Source organism: Glycine soja, chromosome 10, assembly GCF_004193775.1.
Source record: "Glycine soja cultivar W05 chromosome 10, ASM419377v2, whole genome shotgun sequence".
Taxonomy (NCBI): domain Eukaryota; kingdom Viridiplantae; phylum Streptophyta; class Magnoliopsida; order Fabales; family Fabaceae; genus Glycine; species Glycine soja.
The window spans coordinates 4,359,658-4,375,234 of NC_041011.1; the positions used below are offsets into that span (position 1 = coordinate 4,359,658).

The following is a 15,577-nucleotide window of genomic DNA, read 5'->3' on the forward strand; positions in this document are numbered from 1 at the left end:
GCTATTCACTAGATCTTCGTTAGCTTTAGTTTTCAGAATCAAGCAAAAACGAATCACGAGCTTCTGAACAACAAAAACAAAGTCAACAAAAACACTTAATTGGGCCCAAAGCCCAGCCCAAAATATTCTTTATAGTTGTTGAATAGAAAGCAACGATGAAAAATTCGAATTTTCGAAATTGCGAAACCAATGAATGAGGATCCGTAACCTGGTAACGCCCACCCTTCAATTTCAAACACAACAATCAGCCGTTTCCGGCAACCTCCGACAGAGGCTCTCCCGCCCCGGCGTCGACTTCGCCGCCTGTGGCTCCGCCCTCCAGCGCTACTCCAACCACCGCCTCCTCCGCCAGGGCAAGCAGCTCCACGCTCGCCTCATCCTGCACTCCGTTACACCCGATAACTTCTTCGTCTCCAAACTCATCCTCTTCTACTCCAAATCTAACCACGCGCACTTCGCGCGCAAGGTGTTCGACGCGACCCCCCACAGAAACACCTTCATGTCATGTTCCGCCACGCGCTCAACCTCTTCGCGTCATTCACTGTCTCCACAACCCCCAACGCCTCCCCCGATAACTTCACCATATCCTGCGTCTTGAAAGCCTTAGCTTCGTCTTTTTGCCGCCCCCATTGGCGAAAGAGGTTCACTGTTTAATCCTTCGACGCGGGTTGGACTCTGATATATTTGTTCTCAACACGTTGATCACGTGTTACTGCAGGTGCGACGAGGTTGGACTTGCGCGAAACGTGTTCGATGGAATGTCCGAGAGAGATATCGTGACATGGAACGCGATCTCAGAGGAGGTTATACGATGAGTGTAAGAGGTTGTACTTGGAGATGTTGAATGTTTCCGGGGTTGCACCCAATGCGGTTACCGCGGTGAGCGTGATGCAGGCGTGTGGACAGTCCATGGACCTTGTGTTCGGAATGGAGCTTCACCGTTTCGTGAAGGAGAGTGGAATTGAGATTGATATTTCGCTTTCCAATTCTGTGGTTGCTATGTATGCCAAGTGTGGTAGGTTGGATTATACGCGGGACCTGTTTGAGGGAATGCGTGAGAAGGACGAGGTTACTTATGGGGCGATGATTTCGGGGTATATGGATTACGGGTTTGTGGATGAGCCCATGTGTGTTTTTCGAGGGGTGGAGAACCCTGGATTGAATATGTGGAATGCTGTGATTTCTGGTATGGTTCAGAATAAAGGGGTTTTTGATTTGGTACGGGAAATGCAGGGTTCTGGTTTGAGTCCCAATCCTGTCACACTTGCTAGCGTTCTTCCTTTGTTTTCGTACTTCTCAAACCTGCGAGGAGGGAAAGAGGTGCATGCTTATGCTATCAGGAGATGTTATGAGCAAAATGTGTATGTGGCAACTTCCGTTATTGATGCTTATGCAAAGTTGGGGTATATTTGTGTGGCACGGTGGATTTTTGATCTATCATGGAGTAGGCGCTTGATTATTTGGACATCAATTATATCTGCTTATGCTGCTCATGGTGATGCTGGTTTGGCACTTGGTCTCTATGCTCAGATGTTAGATAGGGGAATTTGACTTGATCTAGTGACATTAACTTCTGTATTGGCAGCTTGTGCTCATTCTGGATTGGCTGATGAAGCTTGGAATATCTTCAATTTGATGCCCTCAAAATATGGCATTCAACCTTTGGTGGAGCATTATGCTTGCATGGTGGGTGTTCTTAGTCGAGCTGGTAAGCTCTCAGAAGCAGCAAAATTCGTTTCTGAAATACCAATTGAACCAAGTGCTAAAGTTTGGGGTGCTCTGCTACACGGGGCTTCTGTTTATGGTGGTGTTGAAGTGGGCAAGTTTGCTTGTGTTTGAGATGGAGCCTGAAAATAGTGGGAATTGCATGATTATGGCCAATTTATATTCACATGCCGGGAAATGGAAACAAGCTGGTGAGGTAAGGGAAATAATGAAAGAAATTGGGTTACAAAAGATCTGTGGAAGTAGCGGGATTGAAATGAGTGGAGGGCTACTGGGATTCATTGCCAAGGATGTGTCAAAAGGAAGATCTGATGAGGTTTATGCATTGCTGGAAGGGTTGTGTGGTTTGATGAGGGAAGAAGGATATGTTTTACAGGAAGAGCTAGATTATGAGATTGTTTTTAGTTAATAACTGACATGTGGTAACTTGCACTGAAATGATCATTCACCTCTGATATGGCCAGAGCAAAAAGAGACCACTCAACTTCTGAGATGCAGAAACTAGATAGCACCTGTATCTTAATACTCAGCAAGCTTTACTGAGTACACATGGTTAGGAATTGGCTCTCCTCTTTATCGAGTGTCTATAGAAGAAATTTATGCATTGCTTGCTGGGTGCTGGTTACTGATTTTTCACCCAAGTTAGTCTAGGCTAAGAAACACATTGCTCCAAGGAGCACTTGATTTTTTTTTTCTTCTGGGTGATGAAGGACTGAGATCTTACCCTTGCTTTGTCAGTTCAGTTAAGACTGCTTAGTTTGATTAAGCAACTCTGAATTCCATCCAGGTTGGTTGTGACTTGTGACTAAAATCTGATCTTAATCAGAAAAAGTTCCTTTCTGGTTGGCAGTTGTAACTTTAATAGCAAAGGGGCTTCCTTGTGGTTAACTACTTTTTTTAGACTAAAGGAAACACACACCACTGAAGTGGGTCTTGGGGAAAACTCACTTCTGGCCCCACGGTGAAGGTGAAATGCAAAAGGGAATGTAATAAGGGCAAAGTGTATTGCTGCAAACCAGATATCATATATGTGAGGTTAACATATGAGTCTCCCTTCTATATGTAGTTTGATTGATTGCAAAAGGAAAACTACATTGTGATCATGTTATGCGAGCTTAGGATCCCCGAATATCAGGACGAATACAGTTTACTCTTTCAGATTTATGGCATTAAGGTAGATACGGCGTGGATCGATGAGATGAGGACCTAATATTTTGTGAAAAGCTAGAAAAAGTGGACACTTGCTGTTGAAAATGGCCAGAAGATTTTTTGGGAGATCACCAAATTGGTGAGATGAGACTTAGGAATGCATTGAACATTGATTTTGGTGCTGCCAGTTGGAATTTAACACAGGAAGCATAATTGTTTTATTTGTATAGTCTTTTTTTGTGGGGTTTGTCTTGCATCCACCTTTTCCTTTTCGCATCTTTACCACATTCTTGTCTCGAAAATAGTTTTCTTGCTAATAAAGCATCCGAGATCTGTTAAATATCCTTTCATTTAATCATAGCTTGGTTTTGCCACCATAATGTCATGTTTCTCAATAATAGGTAATGGGCCAATGGCTACAAGGCCTTGTATTATAATATTTTGTCCAGAATGCCCATGATCCTAGAAATACATTATCCCTTTTCACATTCGCACCACGAAAGCAATTTGCAAGGTTTCCACTAATTAGGATTTGTGCATGTATACTAAGGATGAGAGAATGAAGATGCCTAATTCCTCTATAGCAGAAATACATTATTGTTTTGTTTGATGTATTTGATTTAGTGACAAGAGGAACGGTCCAAGGGAGGAACTTCCTCTTCTGCTTGTTTTGTTGACATTAGCAAAATCAGTCGAGAGAAAACATCTGGAAGAGATAATGAAAAGCACTAGAGTAAGAAAACGTGCTAGCTCTGGACATTAACGTGTGGACAAACGCTGCCACTTCATTAGGTATACCATGTCCACAAGTGTCACACCATTGTTATTTATTCCACATAACCCTTCCAGATTTTCTACCGCCTTCAGTAACTAAATCAGGTAATCTACAATCTACCTCCACTCATTGCTGATTGATTTGTAGTTAAAGTTAAATTAAATTTGAACTATTGAACATAATTAAAATGTGTGAAATAATTTTTAACTACAAATTTTACATTAGAACATGTACCCGGTGGGAAAAATATCTAGTATAAAACCAGTAAGTCCTTAATCTTTAGATGTCAAGACTGTTTTCATTTTCTTTCCATTTATTAAATGTTGACTATGATTGCAATGTACAGCAGAATATTTATAATTTTGAAGCATTAATGACGGAGAATATCAATGATAGATAGATATTATTGCCAAAAATATCCCCCTCTATATAATTTTCTTACCCGGATACATCTATTTATTACTTACTTTAATTTGATACATATTGTAAGTCATAACCCGATAATTAGACAGTTATGCTAATTAAATTAGAATCATTAGCTCCACTAGGGTTAGCGAAATCATTTTCAGTCAGTCTTCAACATACAGAAAGATGAAGTTAAAGGTCAAACAGTAGCGTATCCAATCCCATCTTTCTAAAAATATAACGGACAACCGACCTAAAAGACATATTGTAGTCTTATGACGGTAGAAGTTAGAAAAAGGAACAGAAACAAAGGACACATTGGTCAATACAAGCAAAGAGAGTGCAAGACCTAGTTGTCTATTTATTATAGTAATAATCGGTAACACTAACACCCACACACACATACACGCAGGCACACGCGTACATAAAAAGCCACATTCTTTCTTCTTCTTCCTCCACCATAGTTCATTTCATTCATTCAGAAAAAGCAAAAATCCAAAGACACATGATCCCACAATGGAAGAAACAACATCAGCCATCATCATGTCAGCACTCTCCACTCTCACCCCTTCCCAATTCTCAGATCTAACTCGCTCCATTCTCTCAGCCACCAACCACCACCATCGCCGCCTCTCTTCCCTCCTCTCCTACCCCACGCTCTTCTCTCTAACCCTTCACCATCTCCACACTCTCTCCCTCCCTCAAAAAACTCTTCTTATCGCCCGCCACCTCCTCTCCTCCCTCCACCTCCTCACCGCCACGTCGCCGCATTTATCCACCGCCACGCGGCAGCGAGACCTCGACGCCGCGCTGCTCCTCCTCCTCCTCTGCGAGACGCATAACCACAACCCGCATGCCCTCGAGGCACCGGTCTCCGAATGGAGAAAAATCTTGAGCAAACTCTTCTCTGATTCATTGTTAACTGTTTCTCTTGCACCCCTTGGGACGGTTATGATTCCCTTCGTTGAGACGGTGTCGCGGTGCTGGAGGCTCGTGGGTGCGCTGGACTGCGGCGGAGGGAAGGAGGCGGCGGAGGTGGCCGCGTCGGCGGCGACGGTGGTGGCGCTGCCGTCGGTGGAGGTGAGGCACGACGGAAGAGAGTGCGTGATATGCAAAGAGGAGATGGGAATAGGGAGGGACGTGTGCGAGTTGCCATGTCAGCACTTGTTTCATTGGATGTGTATCTTGCCATGGTTGGGGAAGAGGAACACGTGTCCTTGCTGCAGGTTTCGGTTGCCGTCCGATGATGTCTTCGGAGAGATCCAACGGCTGTGGGAAGTCTTGCTTAAAATGGCAGCAAAAGATTCATAGCTAAGCTAATAATTGCATATTTGATTTTCAGATGAAAATAATGGAATACTCGTTTCAACGTAAATCTAACAACGAAAAGTAAAATGAAGGCAAAAAAAAAAATCTTGATTCAAGTAATTTTGTCTCAAAGTTAATTTTAGAACAGATGTTTTAACATGCTCTATGATATTTCTTTAACCGTCATTGCATCCAACAATGATATTCTCAGTTGGATTTACATCTAACGGAGTATTTTTCTAGTTGATTAATCTCGTACCTGTGATTGGTCTGCGAAGAAGCTGGACAGAGGGGCTCGCGAGAGAGAAACATCGTTACTTTAACGTTAGTTCATGTTGTACTGTTATTTATTTTGCTTCTTACTGTAGTTACTTCTCAAACGAATTGAAGAAGGGTAGTGGGGTCCACAGTTTAGGGCCTGTGATTTTTTGTGCTGAGAAGATGACGTGGCGTTTGGTTGGTTTTGTTTTGTTTTAGACTTAAGAGAGGGACTCATGTGGTAGAGGGCGAAGAGTATGATTGTGTGGCCAAATGAGTGGATGGATAGATAAAATGTTCAACAAGTGTAAGGTTCTCAATGTAATAATCGACATGTATGTATAGACAGTGTAAGACTCGGATAGATATGTGATATGTCAATAGAATCGATAAAATTGCAATAGATTTCAGTTTCACAATGTGTTCCTCATTGTTGTTGCCAGTTGATTTGCATTAATTGCTAAGTTGCTACAAGCCTCATAATTCGTGCAATTATTTTTTATGTCGCTAAATCTGACAAAACGATCTTGCTTGGCAAACATTCTATCTATAACTATTTGGCTATATACTGTAGACAGTGAAGGGGAGAATCGTTCAATTTTTATTTTCCTTTCTAATCAATTGGGCAAGCCAAGTATAGAAACCCATCTTGCTGTATGGTAAAACCTTTTTTGACTGTATTAGATTTAGAATCGTCATGTTAAATTTATTCCCAATTCTTCATCATCTGCTACTTTGCCAAACTGGGATGAAGGAAAAAAGTTAGGCACATCACACATCACTTATCTTGGACATTACACTTTATCGTATTTTGTTGAACTTCACTTTTCTACTTATGAAAAAAGTGGGATAGGAAATAACCTGACAAAAGGTGAGAAAAATAATTTAAGATGGGAAGATTTTTTTTTTAAATCTTTTTTTATCTTATGGTAAGGACTGAGGGAAATAGAGTTGCCGAAGAAGCCCAATACACTAATCCATATAATAAAAGAACGGACAGTTACTATATCCACTTCCCCTATATACTAATACACTCTCTCTTCTCCATTTTTTTCCCAAACTACCTTGTAAAATTCACTCCCCCCATCTCTTTCTTTCCCAATTTAATTATTTTCCTAAAAATGTACACACCCTCCCGCTTCCGCATAACTCTTTCAGCAACCAAAGAGGTAAGCCCAAAAACATAATCAAATTATTGATAATTTATGCAGTGAATATTCAACAAGTGAAACACTGTTGTTTGTGGCAAATCTTCGAACACATAACGTGCACTATTACTGAGATGGGGTGTCAGTGTATGAGATGCATTGGTCTTCAACTTTATTTCTCAAAAATATACAACAGAACAAAGCAGCATATCAATACTTTCAGATGGTGGGCAAAGGGAGTTATATTTTCAGTCACGTATGGAAGAAGACAATTGATTAAGGATAGTCAACAATGGTTGGTAGTATGGGGCGCTATTGTATGGCATATTTGGTGTTTGAGAAATAGATGTGCCTTCAAAGGTTCTACACCTAATATGGAGTTACTGAAAGAAGAAATTTCCTTCTCTGTCTGGTCTTAGTTGTAAGAATTCTCGGGTAAATCTGTTGTTCTATGCTGTGTGGCGGCGAGAGCAAGGAATCACTTTTACGAATTTGGAGTTATAAGATGACTGGCCCTGGAATTGCAGACATCATGAATGTATCATGGATTGGTTTTTGGATAGATTTATATTGCTGTTGGGTTAGCTACTCATCCTGAGGTGGTCGAGAGACAGCGGGGTGACTGTTAGAAAATTAAAATAAAATAAGTTAGAAAATTAAAATAAAATAAAATAAATAAATGAGAAGAAAATATAAAGTTTTAAACTAAATAAGAGAAAATAACTTCACTTAACTGAACATGAATCAATGTAATATATCGCACAACAAACACAAAGGAAAATAATTTAAGAAAATTTTTTAAAAAAAATCTAATTACACGCTTCTCTCTCAAAATACGACAATCAGTTTCTACCGTGTGTTTATTTTGCTAGTGTGTATTTTCCAGAGAGGATGGGAGAGAAATATATACAGGCATAGACACTTTATGCAACAACAATAAAAAAGAAATAACATCAGGTAACGGTTGAAAAACAACTTGCTAGTCAAAACAAACATAATCTGCATTTACCCACTCAAAGCAAAATCTTAAAAAAGATAAAAAATTTAATTTTACATAATAGTTTTTTATTTTACTAAAACAAAATTAATATGAGTAATATATTTTTATAAATTTTAAATTATAAAATAAATATTTACTAAAAATGTATACTTTGGAAACGTTTAATGTGGGGTTGGTTACTATTATCCTGGTATTGTAATTTTATATCTGGATCTTTGTAGGGAGGGACAATGCACGATAGTGTATTGGGGTGGGATATTTCCTCTTGTTTCTTCATCTTTCTCTGGATCATTTGTATTTATGTAATCTTTGGTCATAAATGCAATTCAACCTGTGTCCACATTTGAAGCTTTTTTGTAACTTTTTTGTGAGGTTTAGTATTTCTTATACTAGATCCTCTTTCATTAATATATAATTATTTTGCTGATTAAAAAAAAAGTATGGAAGAAGACAATCTTAAGTTTATATGTGGAATGGTTGTTTTCTGGAATTTGATCATGTGTTGGTGTATATGATTTGGTTATTGTGTTTCAATTTTTAATATGATATTTGTATTCTGTAATGGGCTGATTTTTTTGGTTGGAATCTTTTGTTTTGGGATCTTTGTGCTATTAATCATTCCAGCCTTGTTTTGACGTTGAGATTGACACATCTTGTGTTGATCTTTTGTTTTGTTATTTTAATAATTAAGTTTGGGGAGAAAGAGTTTATACAGAGGGGGGAGGACGTACATTTTTTCAGAAAATAATAAATTGGGAAAGAAAGAGACGGAGTTTGTTTTACAGGGTAGTTTGGGGAAACAATTGAGAAGAGTGTATTAGTATATAGGGGAAGTGCATATAGCACCCGCCAAAAAATGGTTTAATGTGGAGTGAATAGGGCCATTACCATTTAGCCCATAAATAGATGGCTTGTGCAATCTCCGGCTCAATGGGCGCTTCTTGCCTCACCTATAACATGGTCTAATTCACAACTTAATAAACCTGTTCGGGCATTTCTTTTTGCACTTCAAAAAACTCACGATAATACCCTTTACATTTTGAAAAGGGATAATCGGAAATGTAAAACATTAATTTATTCTTTAATTAAAACAACCAAAAATAAATTATATTATGAAAATATATCAATCAACCTTCGTTTTAGATATATTATAAAAACGTTTATCTTAAACAGTAGCGCAAAATTCAAATTCCAACAAAACAGAACTTTATCAACTCCCTACACATACCTCTACTAAAAAATTTCAATCATCAAACTCACTTACGAAAATCACATGGTTCATCAAGTTCACACTCTCTATCCCATAGCAAGGAAGTCGTATTTGCAGCCAACAAACATCATTTTGGTTGTTGTTTCCTAGACCTCCAAGTTGCTTCTTGCACTTGCTGGATATTTTTTTTACCTTTCAGATTGGTCATTATGGAATAAAAAAAAAAGTAGTGCATTTTGGAATGTAATTTTACATTTCAGATTGACCATTTCAAAAGCAAAAGAGGGTGCAAGAAGTAACAGCCCGTCATGTTGAGGATCCTGTAATAGCCCATGGACTCCAAGCTTCCATACCCAAAAGTACACTCACCACGAGACAAAATTAGAGAGCCCCAAACTAAATTGAATCTCCTCTTTGCAAAACTACCAATCTTAGTGTTAGACTTTCCTAAAGTTTATTTTTTCGACCCAAATCTTTTAGGGTGCGTTTGGTTTGTCTATTTTTTATTTTTATTTTCTCTGAAAATAAAAAATAGTGTTAAAAATATGTTTGTTTTAAATTTTGAAAATGTTTTTTAAGAAATATTTTTAAAAAAACAATGGAAATTCGAAAACGCAAAATCCTCGTTTTTCCCATTTTCACGGAAACAGAAACTGTCTTTAGAAAACACGGTGGCACAAAGTGTAAATGTTTTGATATTCTTCTCTCTCTCATCGTTCCAGTGTGGTGAGTATCCTTTCTTGAAGATTCAAGTGCCTCAAAACTGAACAATCTCAATCTTCCCATTTCAATATGTGTTCTTCGATAATCTCATGACTAAACAATCTCTTATAATCTTCCGAGAATCTTGGTTTATATTTTCTTTTATTCACTCTTATAATTTGTATGTTTATTTATTTAAAATAAATAGTACAATGATTTTAATAATTATTATTCAGGAAGCATATTATATTTTTATAAAATTATTTATAAAATTTATACTAAAATCATTTCATGAGATTTTATAAAAAATAATTAAACCAAACACATTTTCAATATTTTCATTTTCAGAAAACAGAAAATAAAAAATTAAACCAAACACATTTTCTAAACTTAAAAATTTAAAAATAAAAATTGTTTTAAAAAATGAAAACAAGAAATAAAAAAAAATATTTTCTCAAACTAAACAACCCCTTAATCTCCATTTTCCACCGAAAACAAACAAAAAACGTACATGCCTCCTTTTTTTTCCCTTTCAAATATTCTTACAGCATCTTTCTATAACTTCATATTTCCAATGTGTTTACAACGGCAGGTTTTGTAAGATTAGTGTTTTTTTTTTAGTGCACGGTAAAAATATCTCCTATTAAATCAAAAAGCAAAAACTTATTAACACTACTTTGTCTTTCTGAAATTACTTGACGTGGAATTCAATTCTTTATATTTGGATGTCTTGAGCAAAATAAATTAAAAATTCTGGAGTAAGTATAGGACATTTGTCCATACATCAATCGATTACGTAATCTTCAATCAATAATTGGTTGTGACTCGTACTATTTCTTAATTATGTTTAATGACCAACCATGTGTTCGTGTTCGACTAAGCTTCTAGGTTCCAGCAACATCATCACTAGTATTTATTGCTGAAGCTCACGCTGAGAAGACTTTAGCCACAATTTCAATTCAAAATTACAAAAAAGTATTTATGCCCTTTAAAAAAATCAAATATGATAAAAAGTAAAAACTACCAACGTCATGCCTAGAAAATTTTGGAGGGTCAATTTGAGTTGCTTACATGCATCGAAGGGACAATGTCGTGACAACTTACTCCATGTGGTAGCGACGAAGTTGAAAGAATAAGGAATGTGGGTGAACAATATCTTTTGAAGAATAAAGTTGTGAAATCGAATTCGATCCAATTCGACTTGTTCAATCAAGACATGGTGATTTAATTGGGTCAATTCTATTATTGAATTGATCATACAAATGACTCGGAATGACCTCATCAAACTCAACTAGTTAGGTCATCGAATCTCGGTTAGACTAGTTCGATCTGGTCAGTTTTACCAAAAAAAAAATAGATCACCTCTAGGAGATCATTTTAATATCTCATTATTATTTTAGATTTTGGAGTATGAATGAATTTTTCTTACACAAATAATATTAATTATATATTTATATAATATATATATATATATATATATATATATATATATATATAATTTAAAATTTTTAATATATACCGGGTTGTCAATCACTGACCCACCGATTGGACCACTAACCTACTATCTTGACCAGATTAATAACCAAATTGAATTTCAAACTATCATAAAGATGAAAATCATCAATTTCATTTTTTTAAAGGTCAACTAAAGTCATATAAATTATGGATCTAAGTGATTTGTTTTGGATTAATCCATTACCCAATCCATAATTTTGGTGGATTGAGTTGTGATAACTGTCGACAGGGCATAATGCACTATAAATGCACAATCCCTAATTTATAACTAGGTTATAAATGTATCCGAAAGAAAGCTTGATAAAGCTTCTTTTAAACTGTGGACCTAATCCTTCTAGTACTCATTATTCGAGTAGAATACACCATAAAGCTTCCTTTCTATGTCATAACCTAGATGGATTTTATTAATTTGATAAATGTTTGGAGTTATTGCAGGGTTTAAAGAAATAAGATGAGTGATTTGTGAATATAAGAAAGGAAGAAGGAATTTGAATCTAAGTTTCATGGCGCTTTAAGTTGAGAAACTAATAAAAAAAATCAAAATCAGGACCTTTATCTTTTTTTTTTCTTCCAATCATTAAGCTAATCTTATAACTCATAACAAGAAACATAAATATAATAAGAGAATTACATTTTGATGAATTTTAGTTGAAAATTTGTTCCTTTTTACTATTATGTTTCAACTAATTACTAATTAGCTATTATAAAATTGTTTTAATTGTCTTCACAGCAATTAGATCTTTAAATGTGGGTTGATATTCATTCATTTATTTATTTTTAATAAAAAGGGTATATAAGTTTTCCCTCCCTCTCTTTGCAGGGTTTATATTTGAAGATGAAAATGCTTGTCCGGTCTTGATAAGGCATCAACAGTATTAGCAATGGGGCGCACCTCAGTCTGTGACCAATTCAAAAGGATGGAACATTGTGTTGAGAATAGTCTCACATCGGATATTTAATAAATTTGATAAGTGTTTATATAGTTGGAGTAGGCCACATCTTATGAACTGATTTTTAAGGGATCTTTTCGATGTCTTTGTTGCACTATAAATTTAATATGATATCGGAGTCATATTCTTCCCCATACTGCAGGTTCTCGCTACTGGTCCTATAGTGAAATAAAGGTGAATACTTAAAAGTTTCCTGCATTTATGCTTTGGAATGGATAAGTATAATGTAGTTAGGTGAAAGTATTTTATCTATAGTACAAAACCAAGTAAAGTAGAGAGCTGCAACAGTTTGTACATTTCTTTGAGTGCAGAGAAAGCCAAAGACGAAACCTCATAATAGTTAGTCATTATGCTTCTGTTGTACATTAACATGGAAACATGAAATTGAATTATTTCGTAACCATTTTTACGGTTGCATACATAATTTGATATCATAATTAGTATTGGGCCTACTTGCCTGTTTATTTAGTTGTGCCCATACTTCGAATTCCTTTCCTTATGTTATTGAATATTGCAATCTTGCATAGCAGGTTTCCACGTTTCTTTTTTAAAATGTAATTCTTAAAACTTTGTAAGGGAGTGATTTCTTTTTCTTCTTTTATAAATGTGATTATTTAAATTCATTTAGAATCAGATCTGAAATAAAATAATTTAATCAAATTAAAGTATCAGTGGTGCGTAGCTCAGTTATAGAAGAGTATCATTTGTAAAATCAAATAAAAATATCATTTATCAAATAATTTAATCAATTTAAAGTATCATTTATAAAATTACTGTTAGGTAGTCCGAGTGGCTAAAATATGGGAAATTTTTCCATGGACACAATGTGAATAAACTATACAAATGAATTATAAACTACCCTCAACCTTAAACTCTTTAAGATATTTAAGCGTGTGAGCTTTTAACGTTTAATTATATGTTACTTATTCATTTTCATTCAAAATGTAAACTTATGTTACTCAACTTGATATGTTCAAACCAATGCTTTTTAAACTAGACTCGTGATTGAACCAATGAGAATAATGATTTAAGGGACAATAATCTAATTATAGTTGAATAAGTAATAATCAAACTATTATTTTATTTTGTATTATAATATATTAAATAATATTAAACAAAAAATAGCATAATATTCATAATTTTGTAATATTAAAAGTTAAACTTCACTTATAAATATTATCACTCAACTCAACATTCAAAATTAAATATAAAACTAAATCAAATATGTCATAAATAAATATAACTTATATGACTATCTATCATCATAATATTAGGTTAGAATTATATTAGTCGTCGTAATATTGAATGTTTTCAATTAGAGAAAAGTAACAAAAAAAAAACCTTTTCCCAAGCAAATCGGTTCAAACCGGTTTTTGTTGGTTTAGCCAATTTTATATCGGTTCTTTGTAAGATCGATTTTCAAGATTAAATGAATCGGTTTGGTGACCGGTTCCTAATTCTACTTGGAGCTTAGTGAGGGGAGATAAAGGAGAAGAAGAGTATAAAGGCAAAGGTAGTGAGGAGATAGAGAGGGAAAATATTTTAGTATTTAAATCTTTATTTTATTTTAATATTTAAATTAACGCTTAAATATTTTTTTCATTTCTACAAATGACACTTTTTCTTTTTAGTTTTACTCCTTTTATCTCATAATAAGTGTATTTTAGATTTTTTTTATACAAACCAAAAAATAATTAATTAGTAAATAAATAGAATAATTTTACAAAAATAACCTTATCATCATCAATTTATTTATAATTTTTATTATCCATCATTAATATTATTATGGAAATTAAATAGTAATTAATATTATATTAAAAAACTAAAATATCACTCATTTTAAGACTTATTTTTTATTCTCACAATACATAGTAATTTTTTTTTATAGTTTCTGTAATTTTCTATTTAATTTTAATATCTAGTTCAAGAAAATAATTAAAAAACTAAACGATGAAAAAAACTCAATAAATAAAAACATCATATTTACAAAATTTCTTCATCACGTATTTAACACTCATATTCATCACTCAACTCTATACTACTGATTAAATGACAATAATTCTGAACTAATTGATCCATGTGCTAGTTACATTTTTATATATAATTGAGGAAAAATACCCAAAATTACTTTTCTCTCCCCATGTACCTCTTAATATCTTACTTCCGGCATAAGTAGAACTGTTTTGAAATTGAAGTTTTGTATAGAATGGGTTCGAGAGCACCGTCAACTCCCCTATAAAACAAGTCTCTTAAATAGAAAAAAAATAATAATAATTAATTTCCTTTTAAATTATATCATATACTAGAATATGAGTAGGCATGCATATATCTAGCATCCACTTAAAATTTTCTATTCCTGCCTCTGACTTCCTGCATTATAAATGAATGTATGTAAGCTAACATTGAGAAATGCCTTGTTTCTTAAATTTACCAAAATCTATTTTTTCCCACCTACCACTACCAGACCTTGCTTATGATATTTTTCTTACTATTACTATTTGAACACTGCATATATATATATATATATATATATATAATATTACATTAATTTTGCTAATTAAGAATTAAGCGTACTTGTTCTCTTTATTTTTAAAATCGTTTGAATACCATTATTCTAAAATTTTGAGGGAAGTGGTGGCCAGATAGGACTAGGAGATATTATGAACTATACTTTATTTATCCTTCAATACACTTCCACCAAAAATAACCATATTCTAAGTCGGATAGGATTGATAACTTTTTCTTCTACCAGCTATAAAACTACAGAAATGGTTGAGAAGGAAAAGACAATTCAATAACATCACGTGATACTAGTAGAAATAGCAGGTACTGAACCTGTGAAAGAATCAAAGAAGGACAAGATAAGTCATCCCTTTCATGGGAATTCAAAATTTAAATTTAACAAGGTTGTTTCAGATAACAATAAGTAACATACAATAATCAACAAATGCTGCAGAATTATGTGTCTGTATCACAGAAAACACTCTCCTTGTGTGCCTACTGCAGCCTGCAGCTGCAGCATGCATAGACCAAACCGCCCAAGGCCATTTTTTTTTTTTAATACGCGTTTTGAATTATTTTCTTTTATCATTATGAGTGGCAAATTAGTTTGTTTTGTGAATTTCGTTTCCTTTTAAATTCAAGAAAACAACCTGTCAAACGGTTTAAAGGACAAAACACCAGATTCAAACATTTTAATTAACAAAAATACAGTTAATCAGTCACGTTGTTAAAATTTAATATTTTATGACTTAAGGACTTGGCCTTTTGGCAACTGCAACATCTATTTAAACATTAACACGCTAATTTCTTCACGCAAGCCTCTGATTTAGGCATGTTTGGCTATAATTTATTTTTGATCGGTGGATTGTCCCAATCAAATAGTCAAAAAAGTGGGCAACTGAATTCTATCAAAAAGAAGAAGGATAAAAA

General features: G+C 34.6%; 1 protein-coding gene and 1 pseudogene across 1 annotated transcript; both read left to right on the forward strand.

Annotated features, from left to right (window-relative positions):
- Positions 1-71: 71 nt before the first annotated feature.
- Positions 72-3,488, forward strand: LOC114371257 (annotated as a pseudogene).
- A 768-nt stretch (positions 3,489-4,256) lies between these two features.
- On the forward strand, positions 4,257-6,051 carry LOC114371258 (E3 ubiquitin-protein ligase SGR9, amyloplastic-like). Its single transcript, XM_028328723.1, has one exon. The coding sequence runs from the start codon at positions 4,571-4,573 to the stop codon at positions 5,363-5,365; it is 795 nt and encodes a 264-aa protein (XP_028184524.1). The 5' UTR covers positions 4,257-4,570; the 3' UTR covers positions 5,366-6,051.
- Positions 6,052-15,577: the final 9,526 nt, after the last annotated feature.